Consider the following 12,055-nt stretch of genomic DNA (forward strand, 5'->3'; position numbering starts at 1 on the left):
AGCAGTGTGAGCATGAGATGGCTGGTCTGCTTCTGCCCGCACTGCAGGTGAGGGGAGTCGGACGGGGAGGAGGAGGAGGTGGAGAGGAAGCTCATGTTTTGTCAGACTGCGGAGCTAAAACTCATGTCTGTGTCTGCTTTGTGTTACCTGAAACAGACCTGTCTGCGTGACCTTTATCGTGTCAGCATTATTCTGTTCTGCTCTGCCTTTTCCTGTTTCTTTCCTCGCCTTTACGTCTGTCTTATTTTAAGTCAAGTGTGTTTTTACTCCAATAACGGAGTTCGTGAGAAGACTTAGAGCCGTCACGCTAAGGTCAAGGAACATTTTCTTTATACCTCTCTGTTACCCACAAACCTTTTTTCTGGACTATTTTTAAATGGAAGTTTTAAAGTGACGTAGTGAAGATCTCTTTGTCCTCATTGGATCAGATACAATAGAGTCACAATAGAGTCAAACGTCTCCATCTGCATCTCCTGGTTTTTGGCTGAACCAAGAGCTCTTCACGGTGTGATCCAGACTGTTAAGACGGGAAGTTTGGTCTGTTCCAGGATGGGGGCCTGTCAGTACAGATTAGTGGGAATGTGGGGCTGTCACCGGGGATTAGAGGGGCCGGAACTCTGCAGACCGTCAGTGGGGAAAGTTTGGTCTGTGTCTGTGTTTTTGTACTCCTGCTGCTTCAGCTCGTCTTAATGTCCGCCGACTAATCCAAATGGTGAACTTTAGCCATGTCCCTATCAGGTTTTTTTGGGGCTGAACAGTTCCAACTCATTTGGTTTTGAGAATCTGCCAATACAGAGTCCTGATCTGATACCTTTGTAACATATTTAAAAAAACCATCCCCAGGGCTCCAGTTAAGCAGACTGAACCTAGGTGGTAATAAACCCAAATATCTACGCAGATTGTAGTCAGACTTAGGAATCTCAGAGGGAACCCAAGCTTAGTCCGATTGGAAACCAACCGAGACCACCTCCAAAGACGGATCAGAGAGCGGTTCCTGGCCCGCACCAAAGTCCATTTGGGTCAGACTGAAAATGCGTTCCGAATTATCGGAGGATACTAACTCTAGTTCGCTTTAAGCTAACCAAATGTGTGCAGTCTGAACACACCCTGACATGAGGCGAGAGTGGAGGCTGTTAGCTGAAACTGGTCAACAGCTTCCGATATAATGTCATAATTATATTATTATACATAATTATACATAATAATGTAATAAAGTGCCAGCAACATAATTTATTGAGCTAGCATGATGCTAATATTAAGATTTAGAGCCAAATGTAGTAAAAGAAAGAATCTGCAGAAAATCCTAAAATAGGTTAACAAGCAAACATGATGTCATGGCATAATGTTAGGATAAAAGATCGTTAAATCTAATAAAAATGCTTTTCAGTGACAGTTCCACAGACCGGCCTGCCTCTTCACCACAGCCTCCCTTAGCTAAATCCACTCAATGCTTACTGAATATAGCCTGAGCCTGTGTAAACGAATACATTTGAGCTGGATTTACACATACCAGCTGAGTACTGTTTGTATCTACGTTCCATCAATGTCCATATTCAGTGGTCGTTACTGAAATGTCAGTTCTGAGTGTGGAGCAGGCTTGAGGCGTGTAACACAATACAGCCGGACAGCTGGATGGTCCAGAACGGGTCAGAGGAAGTCCAACCGGCTCTGAAACCAATTTCCTCAAAATGAACCAAAATTAAAAACAAACCGATATGCTGCTGAACAATGCTAAAAGTAACAAACTGATGTGTTTTGATATATTCTGGTCATTGTCATGGCAACAACACCACAGTGCAGGTACAGTTATACAACTGGGTGCTATGTATAGCAGTGGGTTCAATTGAAAAAAATCCTTAGGAAAAGTAATTTTTATTGTTCTCAGTGAAAAAACCTGTTTCTTCTCCCCGATTCAATAAAAGTTTCTTTCTTTAAAAACTAGTAAAAACATGCAAAGATCCAGGCATGAGCAGCTAAACTTGCTGCAGTTTTTATCATTCTAAACACGAGCCTGCTGCTAATTGGATGAAGTCGTTATTTTACTTCAAGTGCACATTTGTAAAAGTTTCCCAGTGACCAAGTTAGAAAGTCCAAGCACCAATCTCCTGAAACAGCCAAACATTTTCATGACTACATTGGAGATTATGACATTTCAAAAATGTAAAGAAAAGTAATAAAGAAAAAAAGAAATACATAATCTCAGTCCCTTTCTCACAATTATCCATCTACGGTGGCCCTGAAGTACAAATCACACCAAGAAATCACTCAACGCAAAAACGTATTAAAGGTCAAAACGACAATGAAAAAAGGAAAACAAATGAAAAAACATTACATTTAAGAAATAAAAAATAAATTCCAGAAACTAAAACACAATTCCAAATAGTGAAACGTTTCGGAAAACAAAGGTACTTTCCAGAAATTCAAAATGAAATTTTAAAAAACAAAACACAATAAGATAAGGCAGTAACTATGGGACATTTCAAATGCGTCTTCAATGTCTGCATACTAACAAAAGTAGGGGTGTCCTGATCTAATCACATGATCAGAAATCGGCCCTATCAGGTGGTTCCTGACTCAATCGAAATCGGATCCCTTTACCCTGGTCAGTATTATGGTTGTGCCGTGATGGGTGACTGACATCCCGATGGAGAGACACCATCGTGATGCCACGCCCCCGCCACGTTGCGAGTCAACACCATAAGCTGCGGTTACATGTACAAAATATCTTGATGGGATCAATGGTCGGATTAGAATCCAACCGTGTACGTGGGCCCAGAAAAATGTTTTCAGAATATAAAAACGTTCACTAAGGTCACACTTTCGGTCGGTATAAATCATTCGCACATGCGCAGTAGGGTTTGAAAAACGGAAAGGGATATAAATTCCGCCTAGCGGCTTTTTTTTTTTCAAACTTTATTGAATGTAACAATTCATTATAAAACGATGTTAAACAGCGGCGAGCGGCTATATACATTGATATGTCAGCTCGGTAATATACAAGACGATCTTCTAAACGTGCTTTTAATAATGTTACGGTTATTATGAAACACCTTTTCGCTCATCATTTGAATTTTAATCCGTGTGGTCAGTGCTTTTTCTGAACGGAGCCGGAAAGAAGCCAGGATTAGCAGTATGCTAACACGGGCTAACAACATTAGCTCTGGGTGGCGCTGCACGTAAACATGTGGGAATAACATCAGCCTTTATTTAGTCGGGACACAACTGGAAACACAAATCCACGTCATTGTTTGAATGTTTTCTAAGGACTGAGCGACATTTCTGCTTTGAAGCTCAAACCGCTGTGTGTCTGCTGACGATCCGAGCTGGGCTCAGAGACACACACTAAAATAACGAATAGCAGTTATATAAGAACGAAAAATGTAAAAATAGCCCCCCCCCCCCGACAATGTCATCGTCCATCCCGATGGTTGACAGCAAACATCGTCAACGGCCAACCCTAGTCAGTATCGGACATTTCATGTCTTCTTCTTATGATCGGCGCTTTCTATTTCAAGCTTATAATGCAGATAAACTCTACTAGAAGTCTGCATGTCGTGAATGGATCACCACATTTTAATGCGGCGCTAGTTTGAGCAGGAAGTACACAAATACAGTTCAGTAAAGCAGATTCGGCCTTCTGCGACCAATAACTCTTATAAAACGTTTCAAACTGAAAGCAAGTGTCTCCATTGGGTTGTCTTACTGCAAAAAATGACCTACAAATGCATTTTGACATAACGAGATCGGGTTGTGTTTCTTTTTAACGAGAACGGCGCTCTCTGCTGACGACAGACAGAGATGCTACTGCCAGAGAAAAAGATTTAACCCCTTAAGATCCTTTTTATTCCTATGTGACAGGACCCCCACCCAAATGGACTTTGGTCCGGGCCAGGAACCGCTCTCTGATCCGTCTTTGGAGGTTGTCTCGGTTCATTTCCAATCGGACTGAGCTTGGGTTCCCTCTGAGATTCCTCAGTCTGACTACAATCTGTCCTTGGAGCGGAACAACTGAATCGAAACGGCCGCCGTAGCTGATCGTCTCGTGATGTAAAAAAATTGGGAATTAAGAAACTGGCGAGTCGTGGTCAAATGTAAAGCAACCATTGTCTATAAAGATATTCATCATTGTTAAAGAACATCATTTCTCTTTAAAAAGAGAAATGAATGGGGGAGTCTACCCTGCTGAAATAACGGTTTAATTCAAAAACAGCTGTTTAGTAGGAAGAAGAAGAAAAGGGAGACTTGAAAAACAAATATTTGGTTAAGGTTAACATTTGCACAACCATACGTTTGAGAATGTAGATGATCCTGATGTGATCAGTGGATCTCTGCTCCCTCTTACCCTCCATGTTGGCCATCTCACCGTTTGTCTTTCACTGCATTTTCTGAGGAGATGAATTGATTAACCTTGATGTAATCCATATCCCTGAGCCGGTTTTAAGAGCACCAAGGGTCCATTTGTGACGATCAATATATGACCCTACAAATATCATTTGGCATGTCTTCTCCTCTGCTTAGTCCCACCATATCGAGCTCTGTCCACCTTTGGCCATTATATTCCCAACTGAGCTATAGGCGGCTACATGACAGTGTTCGTTATGTATATAGAGATTGATGGTGCTCTGACTAGAGAAGGTAGATTAGAGGATTGGGGGTGTACGTTGCAGATCGTAATACTACCTGCACATATTAAATCGTGTTTATTTGCTGAGCTTTACAGTCTCTCCGGGCCTCCAGCAGCAGACTGGAGGAGGTTTGGTCTGTTCATTGGTGTGTTTCTGGTAAATAGAAGATTTTATGCAGTTTGATGACACAACTGTCAGACAAACACACACAAACTGCAAATCAGACACAGAGTTGTTATTCAGACGCACGAGCCCCAGAGTGTGCATTGACCGGATGTGGAAGGAGACGGACCATAGAGTGCTCCACATGTCTCTGAGTCATCACATGACTGCTCTCAACACTGTCTTCTACACCTTTTCTTCATTTCTCTTAAGAACTTAAGTCTTTCAGCTTCCTCACCTCTGGTCAGGACCTCTGTCCTCTGTCTGCAGCTGACCTTCATTCCTCTCTTTTCCAGAGCCTTTCTAGATCTAGATCCTCCACACTTTTACAAATACCTACAATTGAAAAACTTTATTAGAACAGAACAAAAATCTCTTTTAAAACCACAAAAGTCTAAACTAGAAGAACTGGTTACCAAAGACAATAAGAGAGAGGCTATCTCAGAATTTTCTAATTTGTTAATTACAAACTCAAAAGAAAAAAGAGAAAAGACCTAGGAACAGACATATCAGTAGAAAAATGTCAAGTAGCCTGCGCTAAGGCACAAAAACAAACTGTTAACTCAAGATTGAGGCTTTTACAGTATAAGCGGTTGATGCGAGTTTACATTACGCCTATAAAATTGAAAAGATTTAATATTAACATTCCAGATACTTGCTCAAAATGTAATGAGGAAAAAGGAACACTGTTTCACTGTATATGGGACTGTAGAATAATAAAAAAGTTCTGGTCTGTAATCAGAGATACTATCAAACAAATGATCTCAAAAGAAATAACACTGAAACCAGTCTTTTTTATTTTTGGAATCTATCCCTAAAATAATAGATATTTTAGATCAGAAAAATGACTTATAGACATGTGTTTATTGCAGGCTAAAAGGTCAATAGCAATTAACTGGAAAAACTGCACAGGACCAACACTGAAACAATGGACTAAACTGATGTTAACAGTACTGCTGATGGAACGTAGAACTGAAAAAAGAACCTGTTTGCAGACCATTTATAGCATTTGAATCGGTTAGTTCAAAATGGGCCCAAGTCCAAGAGGTTTGTTTTTCCAGGAAATGATTTTAATTGCATAGTTTAAAGGGAGGCTGCACCAAATGATTCATACTTTACCCAGATATAGCACCAGTTCATAGCTTACAAATGCTATAATATGAAGCACCTCACTTTTATCATTTCAGAGGACCAGCAAACTAAAGTCTCTGGACTTGGGCCCTTCTTGAATTAAACAGGGGGGCTGCCATATTGGATAACTAGTGCTGCCATCTATGGGATGAAGCTAAACACATGCAAGAGAGGCCCAAGTCCAGGGATTTTGCACTTAATGCTTTAAAATGTCAAGCATAGTCAATACATTACAACGGACTGCAGACTTTTCAGCACTTAATCAGATAGCTTTTCCCTTGAAGATCATAGAACATATATAAAAACATATAAAAATTGTGGACTTGGGCCCCTTTTGAACTAACCGATTCATTTGTTGAAGGCATGGATCTGTGTGACAGTGATGATGTTTGAAACGTCAGCCTGAACTGAACTGTATGCTGTATCTCTACTCAATTATCGAAGACAAAAAAAAAGTCTCTGCAGAAAGTATATCAAGGTTTTGTGTTCAAGTGTTCAAAGTTATATTGAATATTTTATAAGACAAATAACTTACGGTGTCTGAGAAAAATGTATATATATATATGTTTTTACATTTTTATTTTTAAATTCTTGTTTGTTTGTGAGTGTGTGTGTTGTATTTCAAAAACAAACAAACAAAAACAGTAAACATATTGTTGGAAAATGTAGATTAACATCCCTTGGTAACGCTTTCTGCGTGACAGCATAAAAACCAAATATTACCATAACGGATCACTTAGTGATGTGTTTCTCCCAGCATTCTTGTTATCAACCACAAATGTCTGATTCATTTTGTTCTTTCTTTTTTGCTTGTTAAAGAAAACACGGTCAGACGCCCGGCAGTGTGGTGGAGTGTCTCACCGACCATTAAATCTAACGTTCACTGTACCCACTGAGACGATATGTAGTTACAGTGTTCCCTCCTTTATCAGAGGAGTTCATTCCCCTCGACAGGCAACATTTTAAATAAATGTAGATGTTTTAAGGGAGTAAAGCTCCTCACTGCAAACGTTCTACATTTCTGTCAGACATGAAGATTTTTACACTTTTTTATTGGGTTTAATCTCTCAAAGTTCATACCTTTATTGGGAAAAAAAAGTCCAGTTTTCTAGAGTGAAAACAGATCTGATCCCTGTCAAAGATTTAGGTAGATCTAGTAAACTGAAGGCATTCTGGAAGGAACGCAAAGAGAAGATTGGTAAACAAGACTCAACCAATTATTTCCTACAACACAATGCACTGTAAAGAAACAGAAAAGCACAAAAAAGAAATCAGCAAAACAGAATGCGAAGGTGAACCGCGGTATGGGAAGGGGGTACTGTACTGTTAAAAAAGGAAATAATTTAGTCTGTTTAGTTTAAAAATCTCAAACTCAACTTACTGGTTGCATAAAAATCAGTATTAAGGCATGATTTGAAATCACAATTATTTTAATCTGACAGTATAAACCCCCACCCCCAATGTATGGTTTGTTTACGGGACTGTCTGTTTTGTCAGGGACCCCCCTGTTGGTGAGGAGCAGCAGCGACTCGGCTCTCACTCCACAAACAGAGATTGAGGGCTCCTTCAGCCAAGAAACACCTGTGAAGGTAAGACCCGGACGATGTCCCGAGAAACCCTCATGGACCAAGACCCAACCGGAGCAGACCGAGTGATGATGCTCACCTGAACCGCCTTTTTCTCATCTTCTTCATAAATGAAGAGGCAGAGCTCAAATTCACCGGTTTGGTTTTAAACGGAGACTAACAAATAAGATGCTGATGTCACCGTTTCTTCACATCTTTGTCATCTGGAGCTGTGGGAAACAGCCTTTTTTAATGGTTCCTGCTGAACCTGGAAGGAGAATTTCTACATTCTGTCATCTTTTTTTGTCCATTAATGTTGGGTTTCTGTCATTTATCCTGTCAGATTTTTTTCTTCACAAAGTCCATTTTCCCCTCCATGTTTTTTTAAAGCCTCAGTCATCATCACTGACATGATCGTTGACTTGATTGACGCTGCTGCGTGTTCTTTGGACACTGATGTTGTGTGATTGTTTGTGGTGGTGTTGCTGTGTCGTGTTCTCCACTGACTGTCCCTCCAGCTCCAATGAACTCCAGACTTGATTGGCCTCTGGAGTGCAGAACTCTGTGCTCTGGAGACTCGCTACCGGACAAACACCTGATTTTAGCCCGCCCGGTTCCCCACAGAAAACCCCGTTTGCCCGCTTCAGTCCTTTGGGGAACAGTGATTCTCACAGGTGGTCAGGTTCTCTGCTTAACACGTTAATGAGAGGAAACCATCCAAGGAGGAGCTCTAATGTTCTCTGTTCATTTCCCAAACCAAATCATAAACAGGGGGTGTCTATTGTCAGCTTGTGCATATTTACACACAAATGGAAATAAAAGAATACACTAGATTTGTTGATCCCACAAAGGAAAAATGTCCTAAAAGCAACAGCAGGAAGTGAAATTAATGCAAAAAGAAAAAAATATAACTGAGATCTGGAGTCAGAGGCCATTCCTGCCTCCATAGACGTGATCGTCTCCTGAAACCACAACCGTTACAGATGGATTCTTTTAAAAATCTCATGGATCAGGTGAGCAGAAAACACGTAAAGAGGAAGAAAGAATAAAATCTCCTCCTTTGTAGTGTTTCCAATAGATTTTAATGGTGTCTCATAACTCAAACAAAAGCTTCTTATGCAGGACTCTTTACTACAGACCCATCATCGGTGGGTCTTTTAATTATTTATGACAATAAAATAACAAGTGTGGAGAGTTTTCATCTGATGTCCAAAATTATTCAGTGGCAAAAAATGATTCGTCAGTCACAGTTTCTGAATGTTGTCTCACCTAAAAAGCTGAGTTTGGTCTGTGATGGAATTCATCTGTGATAGACAGAATGTAAGCAAAGAATCCTCAAAATCACCTGTTAAACAATGGCCTTATATGCAGAAAGCATTTACCCTCAGACCTGTTACGTCTTCTTTAAGAAGCTCTTCTCTCCTCCAGCTCCTCCAGCTGTTACCTGCTTTAGAAAACACACCTGTTTGAGCCCTTAAACAGTCAGATTGGTGGCAATCCTCATTTCTGCTCCATTACACAAATATATTTTTATATTTTTTTGAGACTTCCAGATACTTTTTCAGCCGTCTGTATGGACTTAACTTCTGTTTGCTCCAGCAGATAGAAGATCTGAACCTTTCTGCAGTCTTCGGGTTGAAATGTTAGCATTAAACAGTGGTAATAAATGTCACATGTATGTGTGCGTAGACCAAAAGAAGATCAGTCATGGTCATCTGTACCACCTTCACCCACACACTCTCTGTGTAAACCACTCCATTTAGAGCTGCTGGTGCTCTGGAAGGGCCAGAAAAGCAGCAACAGAGCGGCGTCCCTTTATCTCCTGCTGCATCTGGCTGCCTGCTTGATGGCCTTCAGCTCCACAAATGTTCCCTCTCTGTGCTTTTCTGTGTCAGAGCCGCTCAGCTGCCATAACCGCCGCTGAAGGGCTGGAGCCCTAAATGACTCTGGAGAGCTTCGGCTGTAAATAGAGAAACTCTCCGTCTCCTCACACGCTTTCACTGTCACTCTTCTCTTCATCCCGTCTTTTTCTGCCCATCATTGTCCCTCGCACACACACACACACACACACGTGCACACACTCGGTCCCACACTCATCCGTCTCTTCTCAAGCAGCCAGGTTCAGACTGAAGTAATGGCTCCAGGGTAATTGTTCAAATTGTCACTTGGCCTTTTGCTGAGAGCAATGAAGTGAAGAAAGTACTCTTCTTGCAGTAATTCTGTCTTCTTTTCAGCCGTCTTTATTTAATTTCAGCTCCTGAAAGTTTTACAGACACTGTGTAGCTCTTTCTTTGTAAATGTCAGATACAAACCACTGCTGAAAAACGGACAGAGAAACTCTGAGATAACATAATCAAAGCCAGAGCTAACGAGGCCCATCTCGTTAGCATGAATGTTGACATGCATCAAGACTTTCATGAGCCTTTGCCTGTAGGTACGGTAACCACTGCAATATTTAGACCAAATAAAGTTATTTTTAAAGTTTTTATTCTAAAACCACCTTTTGGTGGTAAAAATATTTGTAACATATAAGCAGCTTTTAAACTGAAAAAATGGTTAAAAGCCAGTTAAATAATTAACTGAAAGGTTTTGTTCTGCCTAAAAAATACGTGGATGTTAAGTGGCTCAAAAAGTAAAATGTATCCATCTATCCACCATCCTCCCATTTATCCATCCATCTTCAGAACCTGCTGAATCTCTTTTGGGTTCACATGGTTGCTGGAGCCTATCACAGTTGTTGCTGTGCAAAGACTGAGCGGTACCTGGACGGGTCACCACTCTGTCCCTGGGCAAAAAGGAAAGGAAAATCAATTGTTTGAAATCTTGTCTCAAAATGTTCTCTTTCGAAAGTGAAAGCCAATTTTAATCTCTTATTTTTTTAATCTTTTTGCAACAGATTCCTACAAAGACTAAGGTCTAAAAATGCAAATGTCAGTTCAAAGTGAGACATGCTATGATCACAAACTACAACCAAACCTGTTGAAGAAATTCCATCCATCCATCCCTCCATCCATCCCTCCCTCCCTCCCTCCCTCCCTCCCTCCCTCCCTCCCTCCCTCCATCTTCTAAACCCATTAAATCCTTTTTGGGGTTACAGGGTTGCTGGAGCCTATCCCAGCCACTGTAGGGCAACAGATGAGTACACCTTGGACAGGTCGTCAGTCTGTCACAGACCGTAGAAGAAATATGCGTGGTGAATTTTCAATTCATTTGTTGCAGACATACTGCCTTAAGAATTTAAACAACAGATTGAATTTTTCTCATTTTCACACACAAAGAAACAGTTTTAATTTCATTTTTTGTCGTAGATGATCTTAATTAATCAGATGTTCAATGGACCCTCTTTAAAATGATGGTGTTTCTTCCATCTTTGTTCTTCTGACTCTTTGGCTCCATATTAAAACTCGTCCATTTTTCCTCATCAATCCCATTCCTGGGGGGATATTTCATGATCTCTAACCTCGGGTAAATCACTTTCACATAGATGAACATGCATAAATATAACAGAAAATGCCCAGCATGCATTACTACTAATTCATCAAACTCACTTTGGGAGAAAACACTTAGGCTGATAGACCATTCAGTAATTAGTAATATCACTAATAGGTCACTTTTTTTCTCCACTTTTGGCCATAATTAGATTAAATCCAGAAAAATTGCAGGCGCTCCATTCGTTATGCACATAGTTACTGAGGGGGGCCTATTAATCAGAAAGTTGATGTGGAAATCTGCCTTCCCTTTCTGCAGTTTTTGGAGGCCCACTCGCTCTCACATATATTGATGAAAGTGTCCGACCCTGACAGACGGATGAATTATTCCTCCCATGCACTCTCCCCAGCATATCACTAATGAAACTTTAGCTTTTAAGGATGTTTCTGTTTGTTGAAGGCACAGATTCCTTTAATCATTATTTTTGAATCCATCTTTAAGAACAAATGTGAGCATTGACATTGCTGTTATATCTCCATCTTTCATCTTAATCATAGTTTTATGGATCGGTCTGAAACCAACTTTGAATGTTTGAGAAGTTTCAACAGAATCGCTCAAATTCTCATTTGAATAATGAGACGCGTTTATTCGTTCAGATTCATTTACTTGTTTTAAATGATACTTTGATAGGCGACATACGTCGTCGGCCTTTGTAATTAATATTTCGCTCTTCTGAGGCGAGAGGGGAGAACGAGGGAGAGATGGTTTCTACTGCCGTTCATTAAGTGAGATGTACAATTAAGCACCAACAGCTTTGCAATTAATGAATGAGACTGTGAGTCGACAATGAGGTTAGGATAATTTATGTTACCTGTCATCTTGGTACTAATTAAACCCAAATGACAGCATCAGCAGCCAGGCCATACTAATTGATTACCAAGTCTTTGAAGCCCAAACAAACTTTTACGGTCCTGGCAGTCTGTCATTTGCTGTTGAATCATTCTGCCCTCCAGCATCTCCATGCATCATCTGTTATTAGTACTTCTTCATAATATTTTTGTTTTTTTACTTTTCCTTGTGTAGAGGTTTAGGGGAGGGGTCATATGGCGAGGGGGTTGAGGGTCAGAGGTGGAAGGTCATGCG

General features: G+C 40.5%; 1 protein-coding gene across 9 annotated transcripts in view; it reads left to right on the forward strand.

Annotated features, from left to right (window-relative positions):
- Positions 1-12,055, forward strand: part of pard3bb (par-3 family cell polarity regulator beta b) — a 186,282-nt gene that overhangs the window by 37,173 nt on the left and 137,054 nt on the right. For all 9 annotated transcript variants that reach the window (XM_078939220.1, XM_078939221.1, XM_078939222.1 and 6 more), the window contains one exon: positions 7,416-7,507. In XM_078939220.1, the coding sequence (XP_078795346.1) occupies positions 7,416-7,507 (92 nt within the window). The remainder of the gene's footprint in view (positions 1-7,415; positions 7,508-12,055) is intronic.

The sequence above is a fragment of the Oryzias latipes genome, chromosome 21 (genome assembly GCF_053564925.1).
Source record: "Oryzias latipes strain Hd-rR chromosome 21, Olatipes_Hd-rR_3.1".
In the NCBI taxonomy this organism is placed as follows: Eukaryota; Metazoa; Chordata; class Actinopteri; order Beloniformes; family Adrianichthyidae; genus Oryzias; species Oryzias latipes.